The sequence below is a fragment of the Lithobates pipiens genome, unplaced genomic scaffold (assembly GCF_037356315.1).
Source record: "Lithobates pipiens isolate NorthernLeopardFrog02 unplaced genomic scaffold, aLitPip1_a1.2 Scaffold_22, whole genome shotgun sequence".
Lineage (NCBI taxonomy): Eukaryota > Metazoa > Chordata > Amphibia > Anura > Ranidae > Lithobates > Lithobates pipiens.
Genome location: NW_027507784.1, coordinates 97,115,929 through 97,132,360, shown reverse-complemented (window position 1 = coordinate 97,132,360; position 16,432 = coordinate 97,115,929). Strand labels below are relative to the sequence as shown.

At 46.6% G+C, this 16,432-nt stretch overlaps 1 protein-coding gene across 18 annotated transcripts in view; it reads left to right on the top strand.

The window, feature by feature from the left end:
• Nucleotides 1–15,800, top strand: part of LOC143923970 (FAST kinase domain-containing protein 1, mitochondrial-like) — a 189,722-nt gene extending 173,922 nt beyond the window's left edge. For 16 of the 18 annotated variants that reach the window (XM_077447941.1, XM_077447936.1, XM_077447932.1 and 13 more), the window contains 2 exons: nt 4,620–4,734; nt 15,649–15,800. In XM_077447941.1, coding sequence (XP_077304067.1) covers nt 4,620–4,734; nt 15,649–15,741 — 208 coding nt within the window. In that variant the 3' untranslated portion in view covers nt 15,742–15,800. Of the gene's footprint in view, nt 1–4,619; nt 4,735–15,648 lie in introns of those variants that run through there. The other 2 variants (XR_013261799.1, XR_013261798.1) reach the window with 1 other exon arrangement.
• The last annotated feature ends 632 nt before the right edge of the window (nt 15,801–16,432 follow it).

The following is a 16,432-nucleotide window of genomic DNA, read 5'->3' as shown; positions in this document are numbered from 1 at the left end:
AAACAACTTGCAGAGTTCCCTAGTTATTTGCGACATAAATGGGGTGCCCTGGTCTGTAAGGACTTCTTTATGGATGCCCACCCGACTGAACACCATAAACAGCTCTTTGGCAATGTTTTTAGCAGATGCGGTGTGTAAGGGAACCGCTTCAGGGTAACGGGTAGCATAATTCATGATTAATAGGATATGCTGATGACCCCGGGCAGACTTGGGAAGTGGACCCACAAGGTCCATGGCAATCCTCTCAAAGGGCACTTCAATAATAGGTAATGGCACTAAAGGACTTTGGAAGTGGGGTAGTGGGGCTGGCATCTGACACACAGGACAGGATTGACAATAATTCTTAATATCTTTCTGTACCACGGGCCAGTAAAATCTACGCAACACCCTTTCAGTAGTTTTTTCAACCCCTAAATGGCATCCTAGCAAGTGCCCATGGGCAAGTTCCAACACCACCCGTCTGTAAGGCTTAGGGACCACCAACTGTTCAACCACTTCATCGTTCAATTTACATACACGATACAGTAAATCCTCATTGCTGCTGAAATAAGGAAAACAGGGCCTGTCCCCTGGTTCGACAGGTACCTCATTAATCACTGTTACATTTTTCCCAGGCCTGGGCAAGGGTCTGGTCTTTTCTTTGCTCAGTACCAAAATTTTCTTTGTGCACAATAAGGTCAGCAAACTCCAATGTAGGCTCGGATTTAGCAGACGGCTGTCCAGCTCTACTGGTGGTGGGGACTTCCTCAGACTCCTCCAGTTCTCCTGCCATAACCGATAGAGGAAAACCCGGGGAGCCCTGAAAGGAATCCCCTGTACCCACATTGTCAGTAGTGGCCAGGAGTTCTAGCTCTGCCACGGAGTCAGGTACTGCGACCGGGTCGGGACGATCCCACAGTTCCCAAAACTTAGGCAAGTCCCTACCAATGATGGCCCTGTGCAACAAGTTGGGGACAACTCCAACCTGATGGGTCACCGTACCTAAGCCAGTTTTAAACCGAACAGTGGTTATAGGGTACTCCTTGGTATCCCCATGAATACAGATCACAGCAATTTTTTTAGCATGACAATTTACAGGTTCAATCATTTCAGCTGTAACCAAAGTCACTAGACTTCCAGAGTCCAGCAAGGCTGTAATAGGCTTATCATTAACAGTCATTTGGCACATTGGTTTTCCCATATTTGGCACTGCAGCGCATGAAACAGCTGCAAACAGACTGTCTCCTAATGGAAAAATCGCACTGCATCGGTTCATCTGTCAATGGACAATTTGCTGTGACATGTCCCAGTTCTTGGCAACGAAAAACACCTGACGTTTCCCCAGTTTGGTTTGCTGACAGGAGATGGCTTCCCTTGTTTGCGACACCAAACTTCAGTCCTGGCAACAAAATTTCTCCCCCCTATTTCCTTGCCATCTTTACCACCCACTTCCCCTGGAACAGTCTTACCGGTTGCCTAGGGAGACTGTGGCTTTGGGTGGAAAGTCCGCGCAGTTGTAGGGGTGGTGACCAGGTTTTCTGCAGCAAAATACCTTTCAACGAGTTCCACCAGGTTGTCTGCCGATTTGGGGTCTCCTTGACTCACCCACTTCTGCAGGGGAATTGGTAGTGACCTCCAGGAACCGGTCCATGACCACACGCTCCACTATTTGTGGCCCAGACAGGGACTCCGGCTGTAGCCATTTCGTCACCAGGTGAATTAGGTCGAACATCTGCGATCTTGGGGGCCTCTCCCCTTGAAAGAACCAGCTGTGGACCCGCTGTGCTCAAACTGCCAAAGTGACACCAATTCGTGCCAGGATTTCCAGTTTTGACCTTTTCATAGTCTCCCGCTTCTGCTGATTCCAAATCATAGTAGGCCTTCTGCGATTCTCCAGAAAGCAAGGGAGCAACCAGTCATGCCCACTGTGTTTTAGGCCAACCTTCCCTCTCAGCGTTCCGTTCAAACGTTAGCAGAAAGGCCTCTGGATCATCATCTGCAGTCATCTTAGAAAGAAAGCGACCCACATGGATGACTGAGGACTTATCTCCAACATCATCAACTTTAGCAGGTGACCGCTGTGCTAGCATCTCTACAACCTCAGCCACGGTTTTCTTATCCGCTTTTGCATCAGTGGCTAGCTGTTCAAACAGCCTCTGCGATTGCTCCTGTGTGATAGCATTAGCTTTCTGCTGTGCAGCATTGACTTGCTGTTGTGCAGCATTGGATATCATCAATTGTTTTAGGATTTCCTCCATGTTTAGTCACTCTAGGTACTGGCCTTTTAAGTAGTAACTTACTGCAGCTGCCCGCATTCTCCACCATATATGACCTGGGGGACAGGTAGCAGGTACAAAGCTCCCCGGGATGAGCAGTTTCTCAGGCACAGATACCGAATCCAGTGATGTAGTGACAAACAGTGCTGTGTTTATTTGTGTTATATACAAGTCCAAATACAGGTGCTGTACAGTGTTCCAGAAAACAAAATAAAGGGCAAAGTAGCAAAACACAAATCCTAGCCGTGTCTCGGCTCTAACTATACAATCTGCAGGCCCTCACTACCAAGCTGAACAAGCCTAACGCTTGTCAGTCTCTACAAAAACTGCTTAACAGCTTTTACCAATCTTACTCTCTTCACAGACCAACTTTGTGTTTATGTCCCAGGCAGAGAGCAAAGGCTGTCTGCTCAGGTGAGCTTAAATTAGCCTGGGGAAGAGGACCAAGACCCGAACTGGACCAAGACCCGAACTGGACCATGGATCAGAGATTTCGGAATGTGTACGAGAGGAGCCTGGGAGACGTATAAACCCCGAACAGGACTTTTCCTGTTTCTCTCTGGGACGCTCTGCTACAATATAAATATATATATTGTATTATTTACAACTTTAATTAATATCATGAATTTAAATGAATATGAATTTATTTTTGGTTGTTATTGGCACCGTTTTAGCACAGAAAAAGTTCAAGTAAAATGCATCCTTTTAGGTTCAATGTATGTCTTCACACTGGTCCATTGTGCTTCCATTGTGGTATTAAAATTCTGCTTGCTGCATATTTGGTCAGTTAAAAAAAAAAAAAAAAAAAAAAAAAAAAAAAAGCACCTCCCCGTTGAAATGCATTGAAAACACAGCAAGAACACATCAGTAACGTACCCATATTAACTGTTGATGCAGTCGCATGACATATGAAAAGCACCCCATATACATTGTGAAATCCTGGTAAAATTGCAGCAACATCGTGGCCAAATCGCTTGCGTTTTCAGTGCCATTATTGCCACCTTTTTCTCTTTTCTTTTCACAGTTTTCGGCTACCAAAAATGGGTACATCTCTAAAAAATGTGCTGCAATTTCAAATGCATGGGGGTACTATTAAGATTAAATGGCAGCCTCGTGCATCTGCAAAGGAGCAGTGCAATTTTTGGCTGCGGGTGGTTGCAGGTGCGGGAATAGGTACGATTTACCTGCTGTCCTGCACCCACAACATTGTGAACCTAGCCTTACAGTCTCCACATGCTCTGTTCTGTAATAGATTTTCTTACAAAGAGTGTACCCTCTGGTGCAGATTTTCTCAATCAGGATTCTCAAAACCCTAGGATTCCTCCAAGAGTTTTACTCTTCCAGTGAACACTAGGGAATTAGGGCCTTTCTCTAATGACCGCAAAGCTGGGAGGAGGGCAGATCTTCAATGACCACTAACGTAACTGAGCACTTTACTGACCACCAGTGTATAGGGACACTACACTGACCACGAGGGTACAGGGTGACAAATACCTACTAGCCAGTTTCCTTATGCATTTATTCCTCTATTGACAACTTTATCTTAAAGCGGAATTTCACCCAAAAGTGGAACTTCCGCTCGTTGTACACCCCCCCCCCCCCCCCGGTGCCACACATGGCACACATGGGAACATCAGTTGCGGCGTCGACATCGCTGGACTCCAGGAGAGGTAAGTGTCTGATTATTAAAGTGGTTGTAAACCCTTACAAACGACTTTGACCTACAGGTAAGTCTAGATTAAGGCTTACCTGTAGGTCTAAGAAATATCTCCTAAACCTATAGTTTAGGAGATATTTGCCAAAAGACAGGCACCGCTGTCTACGGCGCATGCGCCCTTGACAGCGGCGTGCAGGTGCACTGAGTGGCTGCTCCCGTGCGCATGCGCAGGAGTGACGTCAACGCGGCTCCACTGAATGACAGCGCCGGAGCAGCGAGACCCATCAAGAAGATGGAGGCTCTGTACACTAGGGGACAGCGGTGACTTCGCTGGCTCCTGTGTCAGGTAAGTGACACATAATGACACATAATGGACTACTATGCGATGCATAGTAGTCCATTATGCTTTACCTTTGCAGAGAATCAAAGAGGAAGTAAACCCATCAGGGTTTACTTCCTCTTTAAAAGTCAGTGCATCGGTGGGCGGACCTCCGCTTTTAACTCTGATGCCCTGTGAGCTGTAGTTATAATAACTGTTAGCAGGAATCCTCTAAGACCTGAAAATTATTTCAAGGGCTCCTCCTTTTTGAAAAGGTTTAAAAGGGCTGCTCTAGTGGCTACACATATGTGCAAGAAATTTTATTCAAATATGATCACCAGGGCTTATTTCAGCCACATAAATAACACATTGTTTTTAATGTTGTCAGGGTTGCTGTGGATTTTCTTTCTTCAAAAAGTTACTGCAGAAACTCTTTACATCCCAGTGGACAGACAGCCATGAAGAAAAGACATCTAGAAATACTAGGATATCGTGTGATTCAGGTAAACAACATTTGCAATGGTCTACGTAAACAAACTGTCCTAAAAGGTGTCCACTAGAACTTTAGGTTTCAAAAAATGTAATAAAAAAAGAGTAAAGCTGTGCTTAAAAAGACATGAAAACCATATACAATGATAATATGAAAAATAAATCCAGATATGAAGCTCCACCATATATAGCTCATTAAAGCATTGACAAAAAAAATAGCATAAACAGTGAATAAATACTGAGAAAATCTGTGAATAAGATGATTGTGATTAAATATATATATATTGTGAAAAGGCGTGATTAAAGATGATCAGATGGAGGGGGGCGTGTCCGGATGTAACAGAAACTAGACGTGTTCCAGAGGAGCTCCGCTGATCCTGATACAATCAGCAACCATCCTGTACCTACATAGCGCGGGGAGGCCTCAAACTTTCCCCACTGGACACCAGCTGCACCAGCCCCGGTGAAAATTGCGGTGCTTACCTGATTGATTCAGCCTTGACAGGGTCGCGGCCAGCGCTGTACTCTGGCCGCCATCTTGGGGCCTACCTGCCTCGAACATCCTCAGGCTTGGTATCAGCGATCCGAGGGAGGAGAGGTGACTCTTCCACACACCTCGGCATCGGTCACCCCCGGGGGTTATAGGATGAAGAGGGAGCCCACGCCATCCAGGGAGATTCGCGGGGCCGCTCCCGGGAGCTTGCGGCCGCCGCCATCTTGCGGCCTAGCAATCCACGGCCATCCTGCCACCGCCTGAGGGCTTCCCGGGTTCCCCCCACAGACTCTCGGGAGCCTGCTGCATCTGGCCCAGCCTATATTGTGAAGCGCAGCCGGCCAATTGCATCCTATCGGGCCGCGGCCTGTCCCACACTGCGGAGAGCTGCCGCCATCTTGAGACCTACCTGGCCTCCGACATCCCCGGGCTCAATTTACAGCGATCCCCGTAGGGGGGGGGAGGCGGTGCACCCCCCCACACTTTTGGAAGAGGCTGAGTTGAACGGGGGCCTTGAGAGACACCAGGAGATCCATCCAGGCTGTTTACAGGCGCCATCTTGTGGCCTACTGCATCAGGCTTCTCCCCCACCTCAAGGTACAGTGCCAGCTTACTGAACTACCCTCCCTGTGTCCCAATCTGCTCCCTGGAAGCAATACTCCCCTCTCCTTGTGCCACCAGCTGGATCTCAGAGCTGCTGCTTCCTTCTTCCTGTGTCTTCATCCTCACGGCGGCAGCCCTTTGCCGGGGGTCCTGTCCCTGTGCAGAGGCTCACCACTACCTCTCCCACTCTTCCAGCGGAACCCCGGAACTTGCCCATTGCCCCCCCAATAGGGAGAATTAGCTCCTGTGTCAGGGTATTTTACTCTACTGACAGACCGCAGGCTCTCAGCTCATACACTCCTTCCAGATTTTCCTCATCCCAAGGGGAACCTCGGATGGGCCATCCCAAAACCCGCTACTCCAAATCCGGCTCCAAAAATCACCGTGCCTCCCCGCCGACGGCAGCCTCGTCTGCAGGGCGGTCGGCGGCTGAGATGGCGTCCGGTACGCGGGCAGTGGTGGATTCGGGGGAGGTGGGGGCTCCCACAGGGGCAGAGATCCTAGCAGCCATAACATCCTGCAAGGAAACCCTCACAGCAAAGATCGACTTCTTGACTGTGGATGTCGGGCTCATCCGCCAGGATATGGATAAGTTCCGGTCGCGCGTTGCTGAAGTGGAGGACAGGGTTTCCGCGGTGGAGGACACGGTCCGATCAGATTCCAGGGAGGTGAAGGCCTTGTAGCTCCAGGTGAAGGCACTCCAGGAACGGGCAATAGGAACGTGCCGTCCACCTTTGTAGTGGAAAGAGCCCACCGCTCCCTCCGAGGCCCGGGGCACCTCCGCGCCCTTTCCTGTTGTGGCTGCTAAACTATCGTGATTGGGACCGCATCCTGGCGGCGGCTCGTACCATGCCTGAAATCAAGTATGAGAACACCAAACTGCTCTTTTTCCCAGACTTCTCTCAGGAGGTACAGCAAAGACGCAAATCCTTTACTGATGGAGACGCCGGCTTCGAGAACGAGGAATCCGTTTTGGTCTTTTGTATCCCAGCAGATTACGGATTACTGATGGTGACATCACTCGCTTCTTCGATACTCCAGAGGCTGCGGCGACTTGGCTGGACGCCCGCTAAACATAAGCGATCACGAGGAAGAATGACCGACCACAATCAGTTGCTAAGTATCCCTCTTCTTTTCAACAGGACTGTCTTTTGCTGCTTCCCTGCATTGACTGCTCTCTGCCCCCAGTCCTCTCCTCCCTATTGCATCCCACTTGTACCCATACCAAGTATAAAAAGTAACACTTTTTTTTTTTCTTTTATCTTCTGTTGCTGGCTGAAATACTGTTTACTCCTGCCTAAGGAGCTCCAATGACTACCACTGAATTACCTCACCTTTGTTCAGAAGCGCCCCCTGTTTACCCCTCTGTTCTCCCCTCCACACTTGGATTCCCCTCCCGCACTAGAGAAAGACTCTCTCTGGAAGGTCTGTATCCACCTTCGGCCCAGTGGCCCAACGTCCAGGGGTCCCAGTGACCTAAAGACTCTGTTTTTTCTAGTTAAGGGACAAAACCCTGCATCAGTTTATATGGCTCTCTGGCCTACCGTTTGGGCCATTGAGCTTGGTTCTCATGATGTTTGGGTAGGGTGTTTTATGTTTTGGGGGAGGGGTTTTTCTGTTTTAAAGTAATGAATAAGTACTGTGCTGCTCATAGGCCGCTGATTGTATGTGCTCAATTTGGGTCAGTCTATATTTCTTGGTTGGTTAGGTTCATCCTGTTTCGGTTTCCCCCTGGTGTTCCATGATGGCCCCATCAGATGCTGAGTTGCTGACCGTTATATCGTGGAACGTCAGGGGGCTTAATTCTAAATACGGTCGCTGTTATTCCAATATTTAAAGCTACATAACCCCCACATAGTACTGCTACAGGAAACGCACTTGACTGGCAGTAAGGTTCTGGCTTTGAAAAAACCCTGGGTGCAAAGGGCGCTTCATACGACCTACTCCTCGTACTCTCGGGGGGTTCTATATTGATTAGTAAACGAGTCGCGTGTACAATCCATGAGGTCCATTTGGACCCCCAGGGGAAATTTGCTATGGTGGTGTTGAGTATTTGTGATAAGAAATATGTCATTGTGAACGTCTATCTGCCTCCGAGCCAGATACACATTCTGTATACACTGTATGAGAGGCTGGCTCCGCATTGTCCGGCGAGTGTCCTGTTTATGGGAGATTTTAATGCCACACTGTCACGTGATCTTGATAGACCCTCCCCACAATCTGCTTTCAATCCTGATCTTGGTATGTGGGCCCAGGCAACAGAATTCCACGAGGTATGGACGTGGTTACATCCCCAAGAAAGAACGTACTCCTGCTTCTCATCTACATTTAAAACGTCCTCCCGCATTGATTTGGCTTTTGCCAATGATACCCTCCTGGCTAGTATCCGGGAGGCTAGTTATCTTCCCTCTGGCCTATCTGACCATCACCCTTTTAAGCTTATCATTGGGACCTCCAGGACAAGGAGCAAAGCCCTCTGGAGGTTACAACCCTACTGTATCAACAATGAGACAGTACACGATAGGGTTTCTCCCTCCTTGCGGGAGTATTGACTGCATAATGCAGGGTCAGCCTCCCTGGAGACAACATGGGATGCTTCCAAAGCCCACAGCAGGGGTCAGTACATCTTGGCCGTGGCGGCGGTTAGGGCGGAACTCGGGGATAAGGTCTCTGACCTTCAGCACAAGGTGGAAGAGGCTCTCAGGCAATACTCAGCCTCGGCTACGGTATCTAACTTTGAACACCTTTCATCGCTTCGGCGAGAATTACATCTCCATGTCTCGGACACTACCAGGCTTGGTATACAGCATAGTAGACAGAAGTACTTTGAACATGGGGACAAGAACAGTAAGCTACTAGCGATGTTAGCACGGCAGGACAGGCCCTTAGCGGTTATTTAAGAAATACTCACGGCAGATGGGGCGTTAGTTACCTCTCCGGAGGACATTCTACTTGCCTTCACCAGGTTTTACACCTCCCTATATGTTTCCTCGCTCCCCGATGATTTTGATCCTACTCCTATGACCGCCAGGTTGGACACGTTAGCATTGGGGTGGCTCTCTGATGCAGAGAGACTACTCCTTGTCTCAGAGATCACACCGGAGGAGGTGGCGATGGCCATCGGGTCTTTCCCGGCTGGGAGGACCCCAGGGCCAGATGGACTACCCATAGAGTATTATAGAGCCCACGTAGAACTACTTGCCCCCAGGTTGGCTCAGCTGTATCGTAAGTGTCTTCAACAGGGTTTCCTGCCGTCCTCTATGAGGGAGGCCCATATTGTCCTAATCCCAAAACCTAATAAGGACCCCAGGTTGTGCGCCTCCTACAGGCCAATAGCACTCCTAAATTGTGACTTAAAAATACTAACAAAAATATTGGCCACTAGACTCAATAAGGTGATTAAATCTCTGATTGACCCGGACCAAACAGGCTTTATGCTGGGTAGATCCACAGACATCAACATCCGTAGACTGTTTTCTAATATTCATGCCCCCCATACTAATCCAGGCACTAGGACTATTGCCACCCTTGATATGGAGAAGGCATTTGACACGGTAGAGTGGGTGTATCTGTGGGAGGTGCTCAGAAGAATGGGTTTTCCACTGAAGTTTATTGCCTGGTTGCGCACATTGTACACTGGTCCCCTAGCATGCATTAAACTGAATGGCTCCTTGTCTCCTCAGTTCCCCCTGCGGAGGGGCACCAGGCAGGGATGCCCTCTCTCCCCATCCTTGTTCGCCCTGGCAATGGAACCTATTGCGGAGGCCCTCAGATGCTCGGCCGAGATCCGTGGACTTAGGATGGGCTGGCTGGAGGAGAGAGTGGCTCTCTATGCGGATGATTTACTGCTTTTTTTTAAACGATGCTGGTGACTCTTTGCGGGGAGCACTCGGAATTATGGACGATTTTTCCGCCTTCACCGGGTTAAGGGTGAACTGGCATAAGTCTCAGCTTTTCCCAGTGGATGAGGGGGCCAGGTCCTCCTCGTCCCCCTCTACCCCGCTTCAATGGGTGGATAGGTTCACCTATTTAGGTATCATTATTTCAAGGGAGAGCGGGGATTTTGTCCGGCTTAATCTTGAACCTGTTCTGATAGTGATTAAATCCAAACTAAGGGCATGGGGCAATCTTCCCCTCTCCCTCATGGGGCGCATTAACCTTCTAAAAATGAAAGTCCTCCCCAAACTAACGTACATATTTAGGAATTCCCCACAATGGCTAAATAAAACTTTCTTTAATTCTCTTAAACAACTCTTCCTTTCATTTATTTGGGGATCTGGAACGCCTAGATTCAAGTATACCACTCTGACCAGGCCTGTGGACAGTGGAGGCTTGGCTCTCCCGGACTGCCACAAATACTTCTTGGCTACTCAGCTTGTAACTGTCCACTGTTTACAGCCAGATCTGACCAATTCTGCTACGGTGTTGGAGGCAGCTATAGTCGGGTCTCTGGAGGCCTTGAAAGGCTTGATATTCAGGGGGCCAAAAACGTCTCATTGCCTCACCCCTTCCATGCGCACCACTATGAGGGCATGGAGGGTGGGAGAGGCGCTGAGAGCGTCTCCTCACACCCCCCTGTGGCTGAATCTGAACCTACCACAGTTCATCACTATCTCAGATCCTCAGGCCTGGACCAGATACAAAATACTGACTCTGGAGCATGTTATCACCAATGGGGAGCTTGCTCCCTTTCATGTATTGTGTACAAAGTTCAACGTGCCTGCACGGGCTCATTTCAGGTATCTCCAGATCGCCCATGCTCATAGATGTCAGTTCTTAGGTCAACCAGTCATAATGGAATACTCGGAGCTCGAGTCCACCCTTCGGGTGAAGGATTTGGAGAAACCCACTTCTCAGATTTATGGGTCCCTGTTGGTTGCTGCCATCCCCGAACTGTCCTCCCTACGCAGGAAGTGGGTGGGGGACATACCGGAACTAGACGACGATGATTGGAGGGAAATTTGGGTATTCCCGTTCTCTCCTCTGGTCTCGGCCAGGGACAAACTTGTTCAGTATAGAATTATACACAGAGCTCACTACACACCCCATAGACTGCACCAGATGTCGCCGACACATTCCCCGGCGTGCTGGAGATGCTCGTATCAGCCAGGGGAGTTTTTTCACATTTTATGGGCTTGTCCAGCAATTGGGCATTACTGGAAGGAAGTTCTCCAGGTGATAGTTAACATTACTAAGATTAGTATTCCTTATGATCCTAAATGTTGTCTGCTGGGGCTGGTGGAGCAGCTGATAATCCACAGAGCTAGGAAAATACTCATATCCTTATTACTATACTATGCACGTAAGGCCATCACGATGAATTGGAAGCAATCATCTCCCCCCTCTGTCAAGTTCTGGAAGGGTCTAGTGAATGCCAGTTTGCCCCTTTATAGAGCCACCTACGAGGGCAGGGGATGCCCAAAAAAATTTGAGAAGGTGTGGACTTGTTGGTTAGCTGATAGCACTACGGCGACTGATGCAGTAACTAACCCTTAGACCAACATTAAGGTCATAATATGGTAATAGACTGACCCAGGTACTACTTGTATTTCTATGCTATGAAATTGTGTACTTATGCTTTTGAGCACGGATTCTCCTGCTGTTAACCTCTCCCCACATGGGGGTTTAGATACGTTTTAGTTTTGTTTGTATCGGTCTGCCTGGTTGAGGCATGTTGTTGCTTCAGAGGCAGACCGATCATGTTGTGTTACCTGATATGCCCTGCTGCGGTCTGTACCCGCAGCAGAGATTTTGCCCCTGCGTGGGTACTGTGGGCAATTTTCTATGCTATTGAAAAACTAAAAAAAAAAAAAAAAAAAAAGATGATCAGATGAGTGACAGCCTAGGAATAAAGTCAATCCACAAAATCACCAAGAAGCACCAAGGGACTAGTGCGCCTCCACCGTATAAAATGCAAGCTTTCGGGACAGCCTGTGGCTATAACCCAGCCAGGGTCCTTGATCTAAGGCAGCAACAACCGTACTTCCAGGTATAGCAGATTGACAAATTACAGCAAGCTTCCAGGTAAGCATTTGCAATCGATTGCATTTTAATATGGTGGAGGCGCACTAGTCCCTTGGTGCTTCTTGGTGATTTTGTGGATCGACTATTCCTAGGATGTCACTCATCTGATCATCTTTAATCATGCCTTTTCACAATATATATATTTAACCACTTGACAACTGGGCACTTAAACCCCCCTTGTGACCAGACCAATTTTCAGCTTTCAGTGCTCTCACACTTTGAACGACAATTACTCATGTAATACTGTACCCATGTGAATTTTTTGTCCTTATTTCCATACAAATAGAGCTTTCTTTTGTTTGTATTTAATCACCTCTGGGTTTTTTATTTTTTGCGCTATAAATGAAAAAATACCAAAAATTTGGAGAGAAAAAAAACACTTTTTTTAGTTTCTATGATAAAATTTAGCAAATTATTTATTTTCTTCATAAATTTTTGCCATAATTTATACTGCTACATATCTTTTATAAAGATAACCCAAATTAGTGGAAATTATTTATATTTAACTGGAGTCTACAAGTTGTGGTGCAAATCATAATAAAATGATCACACATGATGTACTGGTGGCCATTTCTTGCGACCCGAGCAACCCAGGAAAGTACAACTACCCCCCAAATGACCCTGTTTTTGAAAGTAGACATTCCAATGTATTTAGCAAGAGGCATGGTGAGGTTTTTGATGTCATTTTTTCCCACAATTGTTTGCAAAATTAAGATTTATTTTTTTTCACACAAAATTGTCATTGTAATAGATTATTTCTCTTACGTGACATGTGTATACCACAAATGACACCCCAAAATACATTCTGCTACTCCTCCGCTACTCCTCCTAAGTATGGTGATACCACATCTGTGGGACTTTCACAGCCTGGCCACATAGAGAGGCCCAACATGCCGAGAGCACCACCAGGTGTTCTAGGAGCATAAATGACACATCTAACTTGTTGACTACCTATTACAATTTCGAAGGCCCTGGAGCCCAGGACAATGGAAACGCCCACAAAATGACCCCATTTTGGAAAGCTAATACCCCAACGTATAATGTATGAGGCATAATGAGTCTTTTGAACAGTTCGTTTTTTTTTCCAGAAGTTTTTGGAAAATGTGGGGGGAAAAAATGAAAATGCTTTTTTTTTTTTTATGCTTTTTATGCTTTTTTTTTTTTTTTTTACACAAAGTTGTCCATTTATAAGATATTTCCAACACATAGCATATACATTAAAATTAAACCCCAAAATACATTCTGCTACTCCTCCTGAGTATGGCGATACCATATCTGTGAGACTTTTGCACAGCCTGGCCACATACAGAGGCCCAAAATTGAAATCGCACCTTCAAGGGTTTTAGGAGCATAAATTGCACATCTTATTTCTCAACCACCTATTACACTTTTGAAGGCAGATGCCACTGATACGTGTTACTGATGACACGTGACACTGGCATATGGCACTGATGAAACGTGGCACTGATGACACGTGACATTGATGTGGCAGGTGGCACTGATGTGGCAGGTGACAGACAGATGACACTGATGATAGCTGGCACTGACACTAACAGCGATGAACACTGATGTGGCACTGTATGTTGCACTGTGTGGGCATTATTTGGGCTCTGATCTGTGGTTTCACTGTAAACTGTAAAATGTTGGCACTCACAGATCTGCAGCACAGCTCTCACTCCTCACACGCGGTCTGTGTGAGGAGGGAGTGCTGGCAATGAGAGATAATCTCATATGTTTACATATGAGATCATCTCCCATTGGACACTCAGATTGAGTGCTAAATGGCTGCTGTGATTGACCATTTAGCACGATCTGTGATTGGCTGTGTCCAAGGGACACGGCCAACACAGAATTTCCTTGATGCGTGCCTGCGGCAGCGGGAGAGTAAATAGGGGGACGTCCGGTGACACCCTCCCGGCAATTGAGCACAGCGCTATAGCCGAACGACGGCTACATCGCGGCGCTTAATTGCCGGGAGGGCGTCCCTGGATGTCGTCCTATTTACTTACCCTCTGCAACGCCTAGTGCTTAATCACAATCATCTGATTATTTTATTCAGACTTTTCTCAGTATTTAATCACTGTTTATGCTATTTTTTGTGAACGCTTTAATGAGCTATATATGGTGGAGCTTTTTTTCATATTATCATATTACTCTTTTTTTTATTCTTTGTTGGTGTGCATCTTACTTTTTAGCTGCTGTTCTTAGGGGTTGATTTTGTGTTAGCGCAGTGTTCCCTATTTTTCCCAAAAATGTAGCAGGAAGCATATTTATTGCAGAAGGAATGGGGGGGGGGGGGTCACTAAAACCAGAGCATGCAAAATCTGGTGCAGCTCTGAATAGAAACTAATCGGCTTCCAGGTTTTATTGTCAAAGCTTAAAGGAGAAGTAGAGCCAAAGCTCATTTGGCTGTACTCCTGAGGATCACTGTTCGTTCTGCACTCCCGTGACCCTTTTTCAGCAGACAGCTGGCTAAAACCTGCTGTCTGCTGAAGTCACAGGGCTGGTCCAGGCTGGGGAAAGATTGCAACAATTTGGCCAGGATCCACCCAGATGCCTGGACCAGCACCCGACTCGGCCTCTCAGCAAGCCTCTCAAGTGACGCAGGTTGGGGGGCAGAGCAAAGAGCCGGTGACTGAGAGTCACTAGCTCTCTGCTCACAGAGCTGTCTTTGATCCCTCAGTTCTCACTTTTAGATTCGATGGGAACAGATGCAGCATTGGACCTAGGTAAGTATGATTTAAAAAAAAAAAAAAAAAAACAACGTCTCTTTAATTTGAACAAGCTGAAGTTTGAAGCTAATTGACCACCACACAGCTGCACCAGATTAGGAGTGCTCTAGTTTTAGTAAATTTGTCTCTTCTGCAATAATGTTTTAACTTCCTGCTCAGTTTTTTTTACAGCTTTCTTTAGACTGTACACTGAGCTGTGCATGTGGGGCTCAATGCACAGTTTGTGACGTGACGGATCAGAGGTAGCCTGTTGTAAACAAACACAGGTCTGTTTTATATCTGGCAGCCCATACATCCAACATGGGTCCACTACAGTCCACTGTAAATATTCATACAAAACACTTTTGTGACATCTGTGCTGTTCCTCTGTGATTCAGTTCGTGGACCCCCTGCGGAATATTTGTGTGAAAGGACCCTTTTGTGTTTGTAAGTTTTTTTTTTTGTTGCTCCTGCAACTTTGTTTTTTATTTAATTATGAAAACATTCGTGTTACTAAACCCAGGACCCTGCAGTCACTATATTGGGTCTTCCACAGTACACAGAACATTGGAAATGCAATAATTTGAATAAATACAAGCTGCTACAGTAAATACCTTTTCTCAAAAGCAGTATATAGCAGTCTTGTGACTTCTATCAGTGTCTGGTCAAAGCTTGTAGGAGGAGTTTTCAATCTACTCTGACTATCCTATGAGGCTGCAGGACCCCTGACCCTCTGCCTGGACAGTGCTAATTGGCCCTGTGTTGATCACATGCACCCGTCCAAGAAAAAAAAAACTCTAGCAATACACACCAAACCGAGCATGTGCAGAGCATCTCCAAAGGCTCTGTACTAACGGAAGATGAATTGGGGACAGTGGAAGAGGGGGAGTATCAGAGGAGACAGGATCAAACAGACTCTTTACACAATGTAGAGGATTAACTCCTTAGGTTCAGCAGTGAGTATAACAAGCATGCTATGCTGCATATACAGACTGATTTTACTGTTGTGGGTTTAATAACACTTTAACTAATGCACATTGATACAGAGACTGTTTCATGCGGTTCCAAGACTAATCCATTTTGTTTTGTGTTTCTAGATCCCTAGTACTGAATGGAATTCAATGAAACTGGGAACAGTTGGGCGCAGGATAAACTACCTCAGGGAAAAGATATTTTCCGATGCATTTTGATGTTTTATTTAGATATAAAAAAAAAATTATTGAAATAAAGTTCTACCTTTTTACAATAACAGGACAATGTTTACTCTTCAGAACAATTCAACTGTATTAGTGTATGTTTTGTTTTTTAGGGTAGCAGATGTTGCTATTAGGAGTTGACTAGCTGTACCACTGAGTCTCCTGCTCATTGAGGCTGCATTCACACCTGAGCGTAGCGGTTTCAAGCATTTTTTTGCCGCGTTTTACCGTGATTTTGTGCAGGGCAAAACGTCACCAATGTTAAAAGAAGAAAAACGCCCAAATCTGCTCAATTCGAGTGACAAAAAAGGGTCCGGAACTTGTTTGAGCTTCAGGCGACATGTAGTGGAGATGTGAACCATCTCCATTGAGAATAATAGAATTTTTCCCCTCTAGCGTTTTGTAGCTTCAGGCTTCAAGCTACAAAACACTCAGGTGTGAATGGGGTCTAAGTGTCCTTCGGGCCTTGTTCACATGGGCACGGCTGCCGTAAATGGGCTGTTTTTTTTAAATTTTATTTATTTATTTTACAGCTTCTTTAGACTCCAGGTGCTGCATGCAGGCAAACTCATCAAGTGTATTAGGATGCAGTGACTGCACAGACAGGTGTGCAGGTGACCAGCCCTGAATGCACAATGTCTGCATTCAGGCTCCTGTTCTTGCGCATGCGCAGTGGGAATGAATC